General features: G+C 43.1%; 2 protein-coding genes across 6 annotated transcripts in view; both read left to right on the forward strand.

Moving 5' to 3' along the window:
- The window catches only part of plekhm1 (pleckstrin homology domain containing, family M (with RUN domain) member 1), a 350,418-nt gene that overhangs the window by 297,816 nt on the left and 37,885 nt on the right, over positions 1-14,717 (forward strand). The gene's annotated exons all lie outside the window — the stretch shown is intronic.
- LOC114665184 (rho GTPase-activating protein 27-like) overlaps positions 1-14,717 on the forward strand; it is a 173,225-nt gene that overhangs the window by 126,856 nt on the left and 31,652 nt on the right. For 4 of the 5 annotated variants that reach the window (XM_051918905.1, XM_051918906.1, XM_051918907.1 and 1 more), the window contains exons 7-10: positions 2,407-2,493; positions 6,724-6,791; positions 9,435-9,522; positions 9,633-9,737. In XM_051918905.1, coding sequence (XP_051774865.1) covers positions 2,407-2,493; positions 6,724-6,791; positions 9,435-9,522; positions 9,633-9,737 — 348 coding nt within the window. The remainder of the gene's footprint in view (positions 1-2,406; positions 2,494-6,723; positions 6,792-9,434; positions 9,523-9,632; positions 9,738-14,717) is intronic. The other variant, XM_051918908.1, reaches the window with a different exon arrangement.

Here is a 14,717-nt window from a genome sequence, read left to right on the forward strand (position 1 = left end):
TGGCCTCCTTGGTCCCCTGACTTATCCATGTGCGATTATTTCTTGTGGGGTCACCTCAAGACACATGTATACGAGCATAAGCCCCGTACATTGGAGAAACTCAAGGAAGCCATTCGCGTGGAAGTCGCCCAAATCGACAGAGCGATGTTGAAAAGAGTGGAGGCCAACTTCCATGAACGCCTTCAGAAATGCATCAGTGATAACGGACACCACATGGGAGATGTTGTTTTCCACACTTGATTTTGTCAAATGCTATTTCAATATGAACTCAAATCTTTCAATACATTTCTTTGTAAGAAAAAAATTAACAATTTTGTGATTTTTGTAAAAAACGTCCGTCCTTTCTGCCTCACCCTGTACAATGGGAAACAAATGCAGTTGTTTTTTTACCTCCTCTTTGCTAGATCAGCTGCTGCGGTGGTGCCGTGTGATCTTCATCTCGCGCGGCGCTTCAAACACTTAAAAGCCTGTACAGCAGCTGTCCTACTCTGTCTTTTATTAATGGTCCCCCGGGCCTGGTTAAATGTTTTGGCACAAAGTCTGGTCTTGCGAGATGTAAGTTCTTGATATTTTTTAGTTCATAATTTAAAAATGGAATAAGAATCTGAAAATCTAACAACATCACACTTCACAAGTTCAATAAATTCTGAAAAGAAGGATACCAAACATATATATGTAGGTTTTAAAATAAGCCTGATTTAAAGCGTGACATAAAAATGTCACCATTGCACTCTTAGGCTTAGGATTTTATATTTTTGGAGTAGATTTAGAAATATTTCTGCTTTTGCTATCGATTTAAATGCTCTCTTTTGTTGATCTCATTATATTTTGCCCTTTCTTTGTGAAGTTTTCACCCTTCATTCTGTATTAATAATGTCAATTAAAAACGAGCAGAGCAGACACCCGGGCAAACAACACAGAATTGTGAACGGCTGCAACTATTTTAGTGTCAGACCCACTAATTAGGAAATAATGGATTATTTAAACAAAAAGTAGAATGAAAATCAAGATGAAAATATTATATTGACAACAAAATACATTATTCCATTAAACTGCTTACTAAATTTTAATTTTTTTTTTTTTTAACCAAATGTAGTTTTCTAATTTCTATATTGTTCCCAAAACACAAAATCTCAGAAATAACAAATCATTTAATTAGCCCAGGAGTCCAATTAAAAACAGAAAGTTGGTTGGAACAAAAACCTGTAGCCATAGTGGGTCCCCAGGACCGAGTCTGAGAACCCCCTGGTGTAGTGGGTCCACAGTTCAGAATGAATGGCAGTTTTTAAATAAATAATCCATTTGGCCACGTCAGTCTCCGTGGGCGCAATCGTGTGGCCGCAGGGAGTCGATGAGGTAGTTGGGGCGCGTCACACCTGCACGTGGTGAGGATGCGATCTTTCTCAATTGCTTCATTAGCTTCCTGTGCGTGATTGAGGAGCTGCGCCCACGGAGCCGTATAAGAACGGGTTGGCAAGAAAGAAAGCAAGAAAGCAAGCATTGGGGGCAGTGAAAGTGAGCGGACGAGCCAGTTAGCTGATGAGTGAGGTCAGCGCAGTCAGGGGTCCCATGTGGAGCGAAGGATCGGCGGTCGTGGCACAGATCTCGCCCACTGATGATGTGGAAGAGTGAGTTCGATCGTGGAGAAGTCCACCCTAGGGATCCAAGTGACGACTCTGTGTGTGAGAAGGAAGACAGGAGGACCACCAACTCCGAGCGGTCTGGCAGAGGCAGCCAAAGCAGTGGTCGGTAGCGTGAGCAACTGTGGCAGCTGAAGTCTCTCTAGCTGAGCAAACTGGGAAGGAGCTGTGCTTGGCAGATGTTGCCCCAATGTCTGCTGCAGGTTTTTTAGTCTCGTTTTAAACGTTTGGGATTTTTTATCTTTTTATGGATTATTTATTTATGGACATTTTGGAGCACTGCAATGTATTTGGACCCTGATTTTGTTTTTTTCACTGGTTCTTTGCACCATCCCCTTGCTCAGGCTGATGTGTCCCCATAGACCGGCTCATTCGGTTACATTACCGACGGCGTTGGGTTCGAGGGCTCCCAAAAGGGAAGAGGGAGTGTGGAGCAGGACCCATATTGTCACGGGCTTATCACCAATTAGTGTATCGTATTTTATTTTAATCGCACTGAGAAATATACAATTGTATAAAGAAGGCTGATTTCAGCTGATTTACAGAACAACACTTACAGGAGTAACAGCGCATTGTGAATGAATTAGTTAGTAATTGATTATTGCGTACCACCAGATTCTATAATGGTTACATACTTATTAACTGTCTCTTAAAATAAGGTTTTGTTGCATTTCTAACAAAGTTTTGTCATTAAATCTTTTGATCATTCATGTCATGTGCTATTAAAAAACAAACAAATGCCTTTTTTCTGTCTCATTATTCAAAGGAGCATAAAAGTAAGCATAGGAGAAACGCATCTGATTTCACTGCACAGCTTGCTCTAGGACAGTCCATGGAGATCCTCCAACCTCATGTCAGTAACTCCTACTAAATGGTCAAGTTCTTTCATTTTTTTTGCATCCTCGCTGGGCCTAATTAACTTCAGTGCTAGTGGTCTTGGCTAATGGGCGTTGAGCATGAAAGCTGAACTTTTTTCCTCCATCACTCGATTCACTAACCCAAGGGCCTTTGGAGCTGCGGTCTTAATCTCTAAATCTCTCTGTAGTTCTTGAGTAGTCATAAATCTGTTCTTGCATGTGTTTTAACTGAAATGATGAAATTCATTTTAATAAAATGTGTCGTTTTTTAATAAAAATATGAGGAAAGCCCACCTGCATGCTGTGAATGATGAACGTGTAGTTTTTCTGTTGAGAATTCGTCCTCACTTTGTGTGCAGTCGCCCTCATGGTCGTCACAACAGCTCTGCCTTGGTAGAGGTAGTAAGACGGGTCACGTATCACAGTCGCTCTTTGCCTCAAATATTGCCTCAAATATTCGTCACTTTTGTCAGATAAGGCGATGTGTGTCATTATTGGTCAAGACAATGAAGGTATGGCGTAGCTGACTCTCTTAAAATAATCGTGCCCAAAGATTGTGTTGTGCTGCCTAAAGTGAAATGGCTTGGCCCAGCTGGCATCGTATTTCTTTTTTAACCACAATAACGATATGAGGGTACGCAGAGATAGGTGTGTGTGTGTGTGTGTGTGTGCGTGGTCTTCTCATCAGAACTAGCGAGCTTTCCATGCAACTGTGGCAAACTCTGTCAAAATGCCAGAATCGGAAAGGCTTAATGCCACCTCAGGTTACACCTTCTGTACAGTGCATCCTGACAGTATTCCCAGCACATCACTTTTTCCACATTTTGTTATGTTACAGCCTTATTCCAAAATGGATTAAATTCATTTTTTTCCTCAGAATTCTACACACAACACCCCATAATGACAACGTGAAAAAATTTCACTTGAGGTTTTTGCAAATTTATTCAAAATCAAAAAACTGAGAAATCCCATGTCCATAAGTATTCACAGCCTTTGCTCAATACTTTGTCGATGCACCTTTGGCAGCAATTCCAGCCTCAAGTCTTGTTGAATATGATGCCATGAGCTTGGCACACCTATCCTTGGCCAGTTTGGCCCATTCCTCTTTGCAGCACCTCTCAAGCTCCATCAGGTTGGATGGGAAGCGTCGGTGCACAGCCATTTTAAGATCTCTCCAGAGATGTTCAATCGGATTCAAGTCTGGGCTCTGGCTGGGCCACTCAAGGACATTCACAGAGTTGTCCTGAAGCCACTCCTTTGATATCTTGGCCGTGTGCTTAGGGTCGTTGTCCTGCTGAAAGATGAACCGTCGCCCCAGTCTGAGGTCAAGAGCGCTCTGGAGCAGGTTTTCATCCAGGATGTCTCTGTACATTGCTGCAGTCATCTTTCCCTTTATCCTAACTAGTCTCCCAGTTCCCCACAGCATGATGCTGCCACCACCATGCTTCACTGTAGGGATGGTATTGGCCTGGTGATGAGCGGTGCCTGGTTTCCTCCAAACGTGACGCCTGGCATTCACACCAAAGAGTTCAATCTTTGTCTCATCAGACCAGAGAATTTTCTTTCTCATGGTCTGAGAGTCCTTCAGGTGCCTTTTGGCAAACTCCAGGCGGGCTGCCATGTGCCTTTTACTAAGGAGTGGCTTCCGTCTGGCCACTCTACCATACAGGCCTGATTGGTGGATTGCTGCAGAGATGGTTGTCCTTCTGGAAGGTTCTCCTCTCTCCACAGAGGACCTCTGGAGCTCTGACAGAGTGACCATCGGGTTCTTGGTCACCTCCCTGACTAAGGCCCTTCTCCCCCGATCGCTCAGTTTAGATGGCCGGCCAGCTCTAGGAACAGTCCTGGTGGTTTTGAACTTCTTCCACTTACGGATGATGGAGGCCACTGTGCTCATTGGGACCTTCACAGCAGCAGATATTTTTCTGTATCCTTCCCCAGATTTGTGCCCTGAGACAATCCTGTCTCAGAGGTCTACAGACAATTCCTTTGACTTCATGCTTGGTTTGTGCTCTGACATGAACTGTCAACTGTGGGACCTTCTATAGACAGGTGTGTGCCTTTCCAAATCAGGTCCAGTCAACTGAATTTATCACAGGTGGACTCCAATGAAGCTGCAGAAACATCTCAAGGATGATCAGGGGAAACAGGAGACACCTGAGCTCAATTTGGAGCTTCATGGCAAAGGCTGTGAATACTTATGGACATGTGCTTTCTCCGTTTTTTAATTTTTTTAATAAATTTTCAAAAATCTCAAATAAACGTTTTTCACGTTGTCATTATGGGGTGTTGTGTGTAGAATTCTGAGGAAAAAAATGAATTTAATCCATTTTGGAATAAGGCCGTAACATAACAAAATATGGAAAAAGTGATGAAGCGCTGGGAATACTTTCTGGATGCACTGTACCTGCCACCCCCATGACACCTCCAGACGCCCAGTGCCCACCACTACGTAACGCCTGCAGAGCTCTGTAATTGGCCGGGATTGTGTTTTTGCACTCCTTTTGGGAATGCGGCAGGTCTGTAATGTTAAAGACGAGCTGACGGACTTGAGCCAGACTTTGAGTATTTTGTGTTCTGCCGTTTTGTGATCTCGTCTGAGATTCTTTGTACTGGTGCAGTGTGGGTAAAGTTGAATTCTGCTCTGCACTTGTAATATTTCTATTTTATTGTATTGAGGATCACTTGTGTTTGGTGTCTTGTATTGTATTGTATGGACCCCCGGTTTTTAACATCCAGTGCACGCCCAACTTACCTGGAAAGGGGTCTCTCTTCGACTAGTGCTTTGAGTACTGAGAAAAGCACTATATAAATGTAATGAATTATTATTATTATTGTTAACTGCCTTTAAGGTTTCTTTCCTTTTTTCCATACAAGGTTTTTTTTTTTTTGGGAGTTTTTCCTCATCTTCTTAGAGAGTCGAGGCTGGGGGGCCGTCAAAAGACAGGGCCTGTTAAAGCCCATTGTGGCACTCCTTGTGTGATTTTGGGTGATACAAAAATAAATTGTATGTGTATTGTATTGTTCTACAAAAATATATAGTTCCTTAATTCAGGATCAGGCTGGCCAGAATGAGTCACACATCAAAGATTTTTAAACACTCGTCCGGTGGTCTGACAGGAAGTGTCACTTAGAGGCTGGTGGGCCGGCGTCCTGAGTAACGGGGCCATTCCAGGCCTACAGTTTCATGCAGTGTTACTTTGAAGATGAGTGTCTTTGTCGTGGTTTTGATTTGGGTTCTGTGTGTGTGGCTCAGTATGAAATAATGAAGCGTTTCTGTGTTAATACATACCTAAGCTTGCACTTGTACTGTTGACTTCTTACGCATTTCGGGAAGAACCAACGTGAAGGCAGTGAGGGAAAACATCCACTAGCCTTCAACAACGGCTCCGTGCACATTCCATGCTGTTCGTCATTCTGTTCCATCGCTGATTTCTCCATTTAAATGATCCCAAAACGCCGGCATGTGTCTGCTGGTGGCGGTGTTTACTAACGGAGCACGTTGCTTGTATGTTCACACCTTCTGTTTAACCTTCTTAATGAAGTTTTCCCTCCTAATATCAAGAATGTCAAATGAATGCCAGTGAGGCCTTTTCAGTGTCCTTGTTGTTTAAAACGTTTTCAGAAATCGTGGAAAAGCGAATTTGATGTTCTTTGAATCCATCTATCTATTGGAAGTGTAAGAGCGAACGCCTTCTCTTTATTTGTTACACGTTATATTTATGCTTTTCAAAGCTCTGTGTAGATTCAGAAAACACCTTCTGACAAAAAAGGCTTAACCAGATTTCAGTTTTATACTTTGCTGCTTACTTTTAATCAAGTGTCTCATGTTGGGTTTATTCCCCAGGATTAAAGACTTTGTGGAGTGTATTCATAGACTGCGTAGTATGCAGGTAAAGTAATTCAACAGTAGACAGGATTGGGCTCTTCTTCACTTTTCCAACTGAAATTCCATTAATTGATGCCTCAGCACCTCAGGTTTCTATCATTTGACATTTAAAATGCTATAAATAAATGTGCAGTCATTTAAAGCAAGGAAAACACAGCAACAGCATAAAGTGTTTGCAGCGCTTAATTACAGTCACACGTGCGTTCAAAGAATTTATAGTTTTGCTTCATGACGTTACAGGGTGGTCTGCATTTTGAAGGATTGTGATTTTTAAAACTGTTGAGGTTGACAGGTTCTGCTTTTTAATAAATAAGTAATGTCTCATGTTTGCATTTAGTCCAAGACTCTGGAAAAAGCTGGCATTCTGAACAAGACAAAAGTGTCAGACAGTGGAAAAAGGCAGAGGTGAGACTGTTTGTATTTCTACTATGGTGGTCCTAAAAATAATCACCTGATTCTGTGTTGCACCTGACTGGAGTGATTCAATGTCAGTAAATTGTTCTTCCTAATAGATGATGAGGGGCAGCACGGTGGCACAGTGGTAACGCTGCTGCCTGGCAGTTCACTTCCCAGGTCCTCCCTGCGTGGAGTTTGCATGTTCTCCCCGTGTTTGTGTGGGTTTCCTCCCACAGTCCAAAGACGTGCAGGTTAGGTGCATTGGCAATCCTAAATTGTCCCTAATGTGTGTGCTTGGTGTGTGTGTGTGTGTGTGCCCTGCGGTGGGCTGGCACCCTGTGTTGGCTGTGATTGGCTCCAGCAGACCCCTGTGACCCTGTGTTAGGATATAGCGGGTTGGAGTGACTGACTGACTAATAGATGATGAACTTCTAAAGGCTGTTTGTTTAGGTTTAGGTTTAGGTTTATTTGTCATATATATGTTAACACAGGGTCAACATAAAATGAAATGTGTATGACGAGAAAAACAAGTCACTCAGCCTAGATCCAATAAAGCTAAAAAATAATTAAAAAAAAAATTACAAGTTAACTGCGGTGGGTTGGCATCCTGCCCGGGATTGGTTCCTGCCTTGCGCCCTGTGTTGGCTGGGATTGGCTCCAGCAGACCCCCGTGACCCTGTGTTCGGATTCAGCGGGTTGGAAAATGGATGGATGGATTACAAGTTAAGAAAAAAAAAAGTTTGAAGCTCAGCTAAGACAGACGTCTGTCTGGACAGAATAGATAAAGACCCCAGAATGCAGTTTGTTTTTCTTTATTTTTATTATTACCGTTATGCAGTGTGCTAGTGTGTGTACTGTGACAATTCGCTCGGACACAGACAGGCAGACACGTTCATGTCACCCAACACACATTTATTTAACTCACTATTTACAAAGTCCATGTGCCCACACACTCCAAAGTCCTGGCCACACAACAATGCCTTCTCTCTCTTCAGGCCGCCTCCTTGCCATCCCCCTGACATCATCTTCCTTCCTCCTGACTCTTGTCAATGACTGGAGGGAGGCGGCCCCTTTTATACACACCCGGATGTGCTCCAGGTGCTCCCCGGCAATCTTCCACCGGCACTCCCCAGTGTGGCGGAAGTGTCGGCTGTGTACCCGGAAGCACTCCGGGTGTCCCTTCTTCTCTTCCCCCAGCACTTCCGGGTGTGGCAGAAGCGCTGGTGTCCAGGGTCCCCAAGGCATCAGGGCACCCCCTGACCCCCAATACAACCAGGGCGGACTCCCCCTCGCGTTCTGGAGGAGCAATGAGCTGTCCTCCTGGGCATCCCGGCCGGGCGTGAGCCCCGTCCAGGTGCCACAGTACTTACAGTATCAGTTCTTCCATTCTTCTTCCGAGTGCCCTTACCCATCGGTGCTGTGCCATCACCGCTCGCTGTCACTCACTGACTGAATCGGTGACAGTTGCCAGTTTGCCATTCCGTTAATCTTTGAACTGTGTCAGGAAACAAAGTCCCCTGGTAAATAAATCAAATAAATTAAATTCTTTGCATGTCTATAGCGCTTTTCTCATCTACGCAAAGCGCTCAGCAATCACAGGTTAGTTTAAGGGCCCTGAGCAAACCCACTTTGAATAAAACGCCATCTGGGAGCTGAACAGGACATCGTGCCCTCTGAGGCTGCAGCTTTGTTCTGCTCAAACTAATTTCTAGAAATGTGGGCTGCAGGGACAGAACAGTAAATGATGTCATCAAACCAGGCTGGCTGAGTATTTGTTTGGGGTGCTAAATGGATGAACATAATTAGAATATTGGAGTTTGTTCTTTTGTTTTCTTTCCTTTTCTCCATGCCACTTGGATTTTAGTGGGATTCCTAGCCATGTCACCCCCATGTGAACTCTGTTGTTACTTCCCTTTTGTTCACATGAACTTCCTCCAGGAACTCAAGTTGCTTCCCTTAGTCTATCGGGTGTCCGTAACGTGGCCCGCAGTAAATGAGCGAGCCTGGCCTCCTCTTGACGTGTTTCTCTTTGTTGCTGCCTCTCTGCAAACCTTTAGCGATCCTAACAGGTTCACAAAACAGATGAATGATTTTTTTTGCTTTGCCCAATCTCCCCTTAACCCTGTTCTTGATGGGGGAGAGTGAAAGCTTTAGATTCGTCCATGATTTCGATCTCCAGATCTTGAGGTTTTAGGGTCCCCTGATACCGAAAACATCGACATCCCGATGATGGGTGTCTTGTCTGTGTGTCACAGTTTGTTGAGGATGGTCCAGAGTGAAAACAGCTGGATGGAAAAATACCAAACTCAAAACTGAAGCCGTGAGATGTGAGCCAATGGCATTCTCTCGAAAGTCAAGTCTGGTATGAGATGATGATGTGCCGATGATTAGTTTTTGAGCCAAATTGTGCGAGAGAAAGAGGAAATCTCACATACTGTAATTCTGAAATGAATTATGAATTCTTCTCGTCCATTGCTATCATAATGACCGATTTTATGATCAGAAAGATCACCATCAGAGCAGTAAATAATGGCTGAAATAGTTTGGGTAACTTGGTTCCAGGGTGCAAAGCCTACTGATGCTCACGTCCATATTTTTGCCTTAACATATCAGCTTCTCAACATTTCTAACGTTTTACCTTTCTCCTTTCAGGAAGAACTGGGCTTCCTCATGGACTGTCCTACAGGGTGGGATACTCACATTTCATAAAGATCCAAAGACTCAGCCTACTGGCACCACGGTAATGCATCCCGCATGTGAACATTCTCTTGGAGTCTGAGGTGGGAATTTCATACGCCAGTGCAGTTCTGCTGCTCTCCCTAACGTTGGTCTTGTATTTCCATTTTTCAGAAGCAGGTGTCAAGTCAAATCGTGCCGGAGTTCACTGTGGAACTTCGGGGTGCTTCGACTTCCTGGGCATCCAAAGAAAAGTCGAGCAAGAAGAACGTGATTGAGGTCAGGCTTGACACATTGAAAACTTTGTTAGAAAATGTGATGCTTTTGCTCTCTTTTGTGCTTGTCGTTATTTTGGATTTAAATGAGCACTTGGCAACGCTTCACATTGGATAGGCATATGCCAACCAGCCTTTTCTTCATTCACGCTCTAACAAAATGTTTTTAGTTAGTGTTCAGTTTTCTGAGATGGCTCAGTATTCAATACCTGATTAAAATGTAGCTTTATTGTTGATCATTTTTCAAATTGATTAAAACACTTTAGAGTTAGGTGCTTGTTCTAGACAATGTAGGACTTCTGATGCCAATACTCTGAAAAAGGTTTTTGCCTGCCATGTTCTATACATTCTGTGGTTAACACCTGCCAGAAAAAAGGAAGGAAAATGACGTAAGTCTTATGTCTTGATCGCTTATGAATTCTGCCCAATCCAGTCCTGGACCATGGAGGTTTGAGTCATGTTGGCAGTATGGAGCACAAGTCCAGCCCCGTGACCATCACAGTCTTACATCCACCCAGACTCTCACACGGCCTGTTTGGAGCCCCCATTTAACATTTTATGCACCTCTTTGGGAAATGGCCATGCAGACACAGCAGGGGCGACATCTGCATTCAGAAACACCTGCCTGTCTTTAAGAGCTGCACATGTCTCTATCTGTAAAGGCCAGAACTTTTAGTCTTTAGTCTTCCTTTGACTAGCAGTTCACTTTCTGATTTTGACCCTGCAGAGTGTCACCCTGTCACATGCTGGACTGATGTGCAGGTAGGAATGTCACTGTGCTCTCTGGACATGATGATAATTAACTTGAACTTGATGACCGCACAGGTAGTCACCTGAGCTGGTATTTCAACCTGGAACACTAAGAGCAGAGTGGCAACTGCACTAAATATTTAAATTAAATGCCATGTGGGACATCCTGAGACTTCATGGGATCCCCTCAAGGTTGCTGGATATCATGGTGGGCCTGTCCACTGGTACTGTGAGTGCTGTGCAGAGTGGAGGCAGAACTTCTGCGTTTTTCCCAGTTGGTTCTGGGGGTCCGTCAGCGGTCTGTTCTGCTCCTACTCTGTTCAATGCTGGCATGGACTGGGTGTTCAGCAGGGTCGTGGGGTCCAGCGGCTGTGGGGCATCTGTTGGTGAAGAGAGATTCACAGATTTTGACTTTGCTGATGATGCTGTGATCTACAATGAAGGCACTGATCGGGGCTCTCGAGAGACTGAGTGAGGGGTCTGAGTGTCTGGGCTAGCGAGGGTCCTGATAAAAACCAACAGATAGGGCTTTAATGACCCCTTGGGCACGGCCATCAGCAGTGTGTCTGTCTGCGGAGAGAGTGTCGACCTCATCATTGAGAGGTTTACTTACCTTGGCAGTGACATTCATGTGCCTGGTGACACTTCCTATGATGTCAGTAGACAGAATAGGAGAGCATGGAGGGGTTATGAGGTCACTGAGGGGTGTGCGGTGCTCCTGATATCTCTGCAAAAGGACGAAGGTCTAAGTCTTTAGAGTCCTGGTGCTTCCTGTTTGTGAGACATGGACACTCTCTAGTGACCTGCTGTGTCTCTTTGGAGGGTCCTTGGGTGCCGCTGGTTTGACTTTGTGTTGCTCATGGGGTCTGAAATGAGGCACATGACCGGCATTGTGAGGGAGCGTCAGTTACGGCGATGTGGCGCCATTACCCGAGGGTGATCCTCATTGTTGAGGACCCGAGTGGCTGGACCAGGCCAAGGGGGGATACCCACGTAACACCTGGCTGTGGCAGATAGATGGAGGATGAGACTGGACTGCATGTCTGCCTGGGGGGTTGCCAACCAGGATCCTGAGATGTTTCGTCATGTGGTGGGTGTGCGGCAACGTGCTGTACCAGTGTATGCCCCCCAACCTGACCTGACCTGAAAGTATTTCATAAATGTTATGAGTAGGAATACACTCATTTAAACTCATTTATTTTCACTCTTCATTTTATTTTCTTGCGTGTAACTTTATTATTTTGTTTGCACTGCCAAACGGTGATTATCCCTGACTTAGAAATGCAGAGAGTGTGACTAAAGACCTCCGCCACTGTCACAATTCCTTACCGTTAACATTCACACCAATTGATCCCTACGGTTACCCAGCAGCCACTCATACTGACAAGTGTGTGATTGTACCTCATATGTGTACTTTGTGTGTGTTTTACTAATTGCCTGTTTTTTATGGGGTGTGTGTTTCTGTTGTTAGTATTGTATTGTAGTCAGTAGTTTGTGACAAAACATGGAAATCAGAATTTCATTATAGGCTTCTAGGGTCCTTACTGTCACATGTAGAGAGAACAGTGACATTGTTACTTGTGTGTGCTGAGGACCATGCAATATGGCGTCCCTCTGCAGTGAGTATAAAAACTTTACCTTAAAACCTCTGTCTTCCTTTCCTGACAAATCTCATAAACAACAGACATGTGGGCCAGCACGGTGGCGCAGGTGGGTGGCAGTGCCATCTCAATGATCCGCCATTATATTTTTAAATTCCATACCTAGTTATCGTCGGGTGGAGTTTGCACATTCTCCCCTTTGCCTTCTCATTCTCCTCCCACATCCCACCAAGTCCCGCAAGTCAGGATGAGAGTGTTGACTCCAAACTGGCCATAGTGGGAGTGTGTGTTTTAGTGGGCTCTTCAATGGACTGGTCTCTGCTGCCAGGATCAGCTACATAGCCACCACAACCAAACAGCCCAGTCCTGAAATTGGATTAAGTGGGATTAAGAATTCTTTGTTTCATAGGAAATGAGCTTTCTGCATGGGGGAAAAAGTATTATAACTGGGTTCAAATGTTTGACCTCCATTTTTTTACTGATTTGTACATTTTAAGCTACCCTGCCAATGATGTGACCCGTTTTGAAATAATGTTTGTCAATATGTGTGTGTCACAATACAACTCTGTGAACGAGAATACCGTAACTCAAAAACAAGTGACTCAGTCGGGTCAAGACGCCTCACAGTTATTAGCGCTGCACGATGCCAGACGCCTGCTGATTCTGACAAAACCGCCCCAGCAGTGTTCAGAGATAATTACACGTTACTTACCGCAAATATATAAATAGGGGAAGGCATTGTGACAGAGTAAGAATTTCAAAATACATATTTATGTGGGGCAACTCCTGTGCTGGATGTTTCAGATTTTTAACGCATATAAATAACAAGTGTAGTGTGTCCCCTCCCTTTGACTAGGCAGGGTGAGGAGTGAGACGTCTGTCATGTGTACTTACACTGTTAGCCCTCTCCCCTGGTTTGGTCAGACATGTTCCTTTGGATTCAAAAGATGTTGACAGCAAAAACAGTTTAACTTTACAAAATATTTCCTTAGAATGGTGGTCTCAACATCCAGTCCTCCACTAGTAGGAACACAGTGGCTGCAGGTTTTCATTTTAACCATCTTCTTAATTAGTGATCTGTTTTTGCTGCTAATTCACTTCTTTTGAATTAATTTTAATTTAGTTGTTTTTTAAGATTTGTTCTCTGGAATTTCTTCATCGTTCCCCTGAATTGCTTTTTTTCTTTCCTTAAACAGAAATGAAATGTGAAGTGAGTGAGCCAACAAAAGAGCAACTAAGTCAGGGCCACAAACTCCAACCAGTTGCATAATGAGACGCCGAGTCTTGTCGTTTATTAAATCGTGGCTTTCATTAATTTTCAGTAATTCCATGGCTCATTACTGCTCTCATTGTGCAATAGCAAACATGTCCGACATTGTGGATTTTCTCTTTTCTAAGAGTTCTGTTCAAATGTTTTGGGGACCTGAGCAGGTCGACATTCCTGACTCCTTCATCTTCCTTTATTTTCAGATATTGTATGACGGTCACAGTTTGCTGGTCCTGTTTTGGCTCATTTTGTATCTTCTTATTGCTTGGCTGCTAATTTAGGAAAAAGAAACAATTAAGGGGGTCTGAGTCTTCAAGAGCAGGTTGATTAAAATTAATTCAAAAGAAATTAGGGTTAATTCATTAGAAATTAGAAATTAGCAGCAAAAGCAGATCACTGATTAAGAAAAGGGTGAAAATGAAAACCTGCAGCCACTGCGGCCCTCCAGGACTGGAGGTTGAGATCCTTGTAGCAGGGCCTGTTCACCCAAGAAAGAGTCAATGAGAGTTGTGATAATCGTCCTGCGGCCGTTTCAACTGGAATAAGAGATAGATAGATAGATAGATAGATAGATAGATAGATAGATAGATAGATAGATAGATAGATAGATAGATAGATAGATAGATAGATATGAAAGGCACTATATAATAGATAGATAGATAGATAGATATGAAAGGCACTATATAATAGATAGATAGATAGATGTGAAAGGCACTATATGATAGATAGATAGATAGATAGATAGATAGATAGATAGATAGATAGATAGATAGATATGAAAGGCACTATATAATAGATAGATAGATAGATATGAAAGGCACTATATAATAGATAGATAGATAGATGTGAAAGGCACTATATGATAGATAGATAGATAGATAGATAGATAGATAGATAGATAGATAGATAGATATGAAAGGCACTATATAATAGATAGATAGATAGATAGATATGAAAGGCACTATATAATAGATAGCTAGATAGATGTGAAAGGTGCTATATGATAGATAGATAGATAGATAGATATGTGAAAGGCACTATATGATAGATAGATAGATAGATAGATAGATAGATAGATATGTGAAAGGCACTATATGATAGATAGATAGATGTGAAAGGCACTATATGATTGATAGATAGATAGATAGATAGATAGATAGATATGTGAAAGGCACTATATGATAGATAGATAGATATGTGAAAGGCACTATATGATTGATAGATAGATAGATAGATATGTGAAAGGCACTATATGATAGATAGATATGTGAAAGGCACTATATGATAGATAGATATGTGAAAGGCACTATATGATTGATTGATAGATATGTGAAAGGCACTATATGATAGATAGATATGTGAAAGG

Source organism: Erpetoichthys calabaricus, chromosome 14 (assembly GCF_900747795.2).
Source record: "Erpetoichthys calabaricus chromosome 14, fErpCal1.3, whole genome shotgun sequence".
NCBI lineage: Eukaryota > Metazoa > Chordata > Cladistia > Polypteriformes > Polypteridae > Erpetoichthys > Erpetoichthys calabaricus.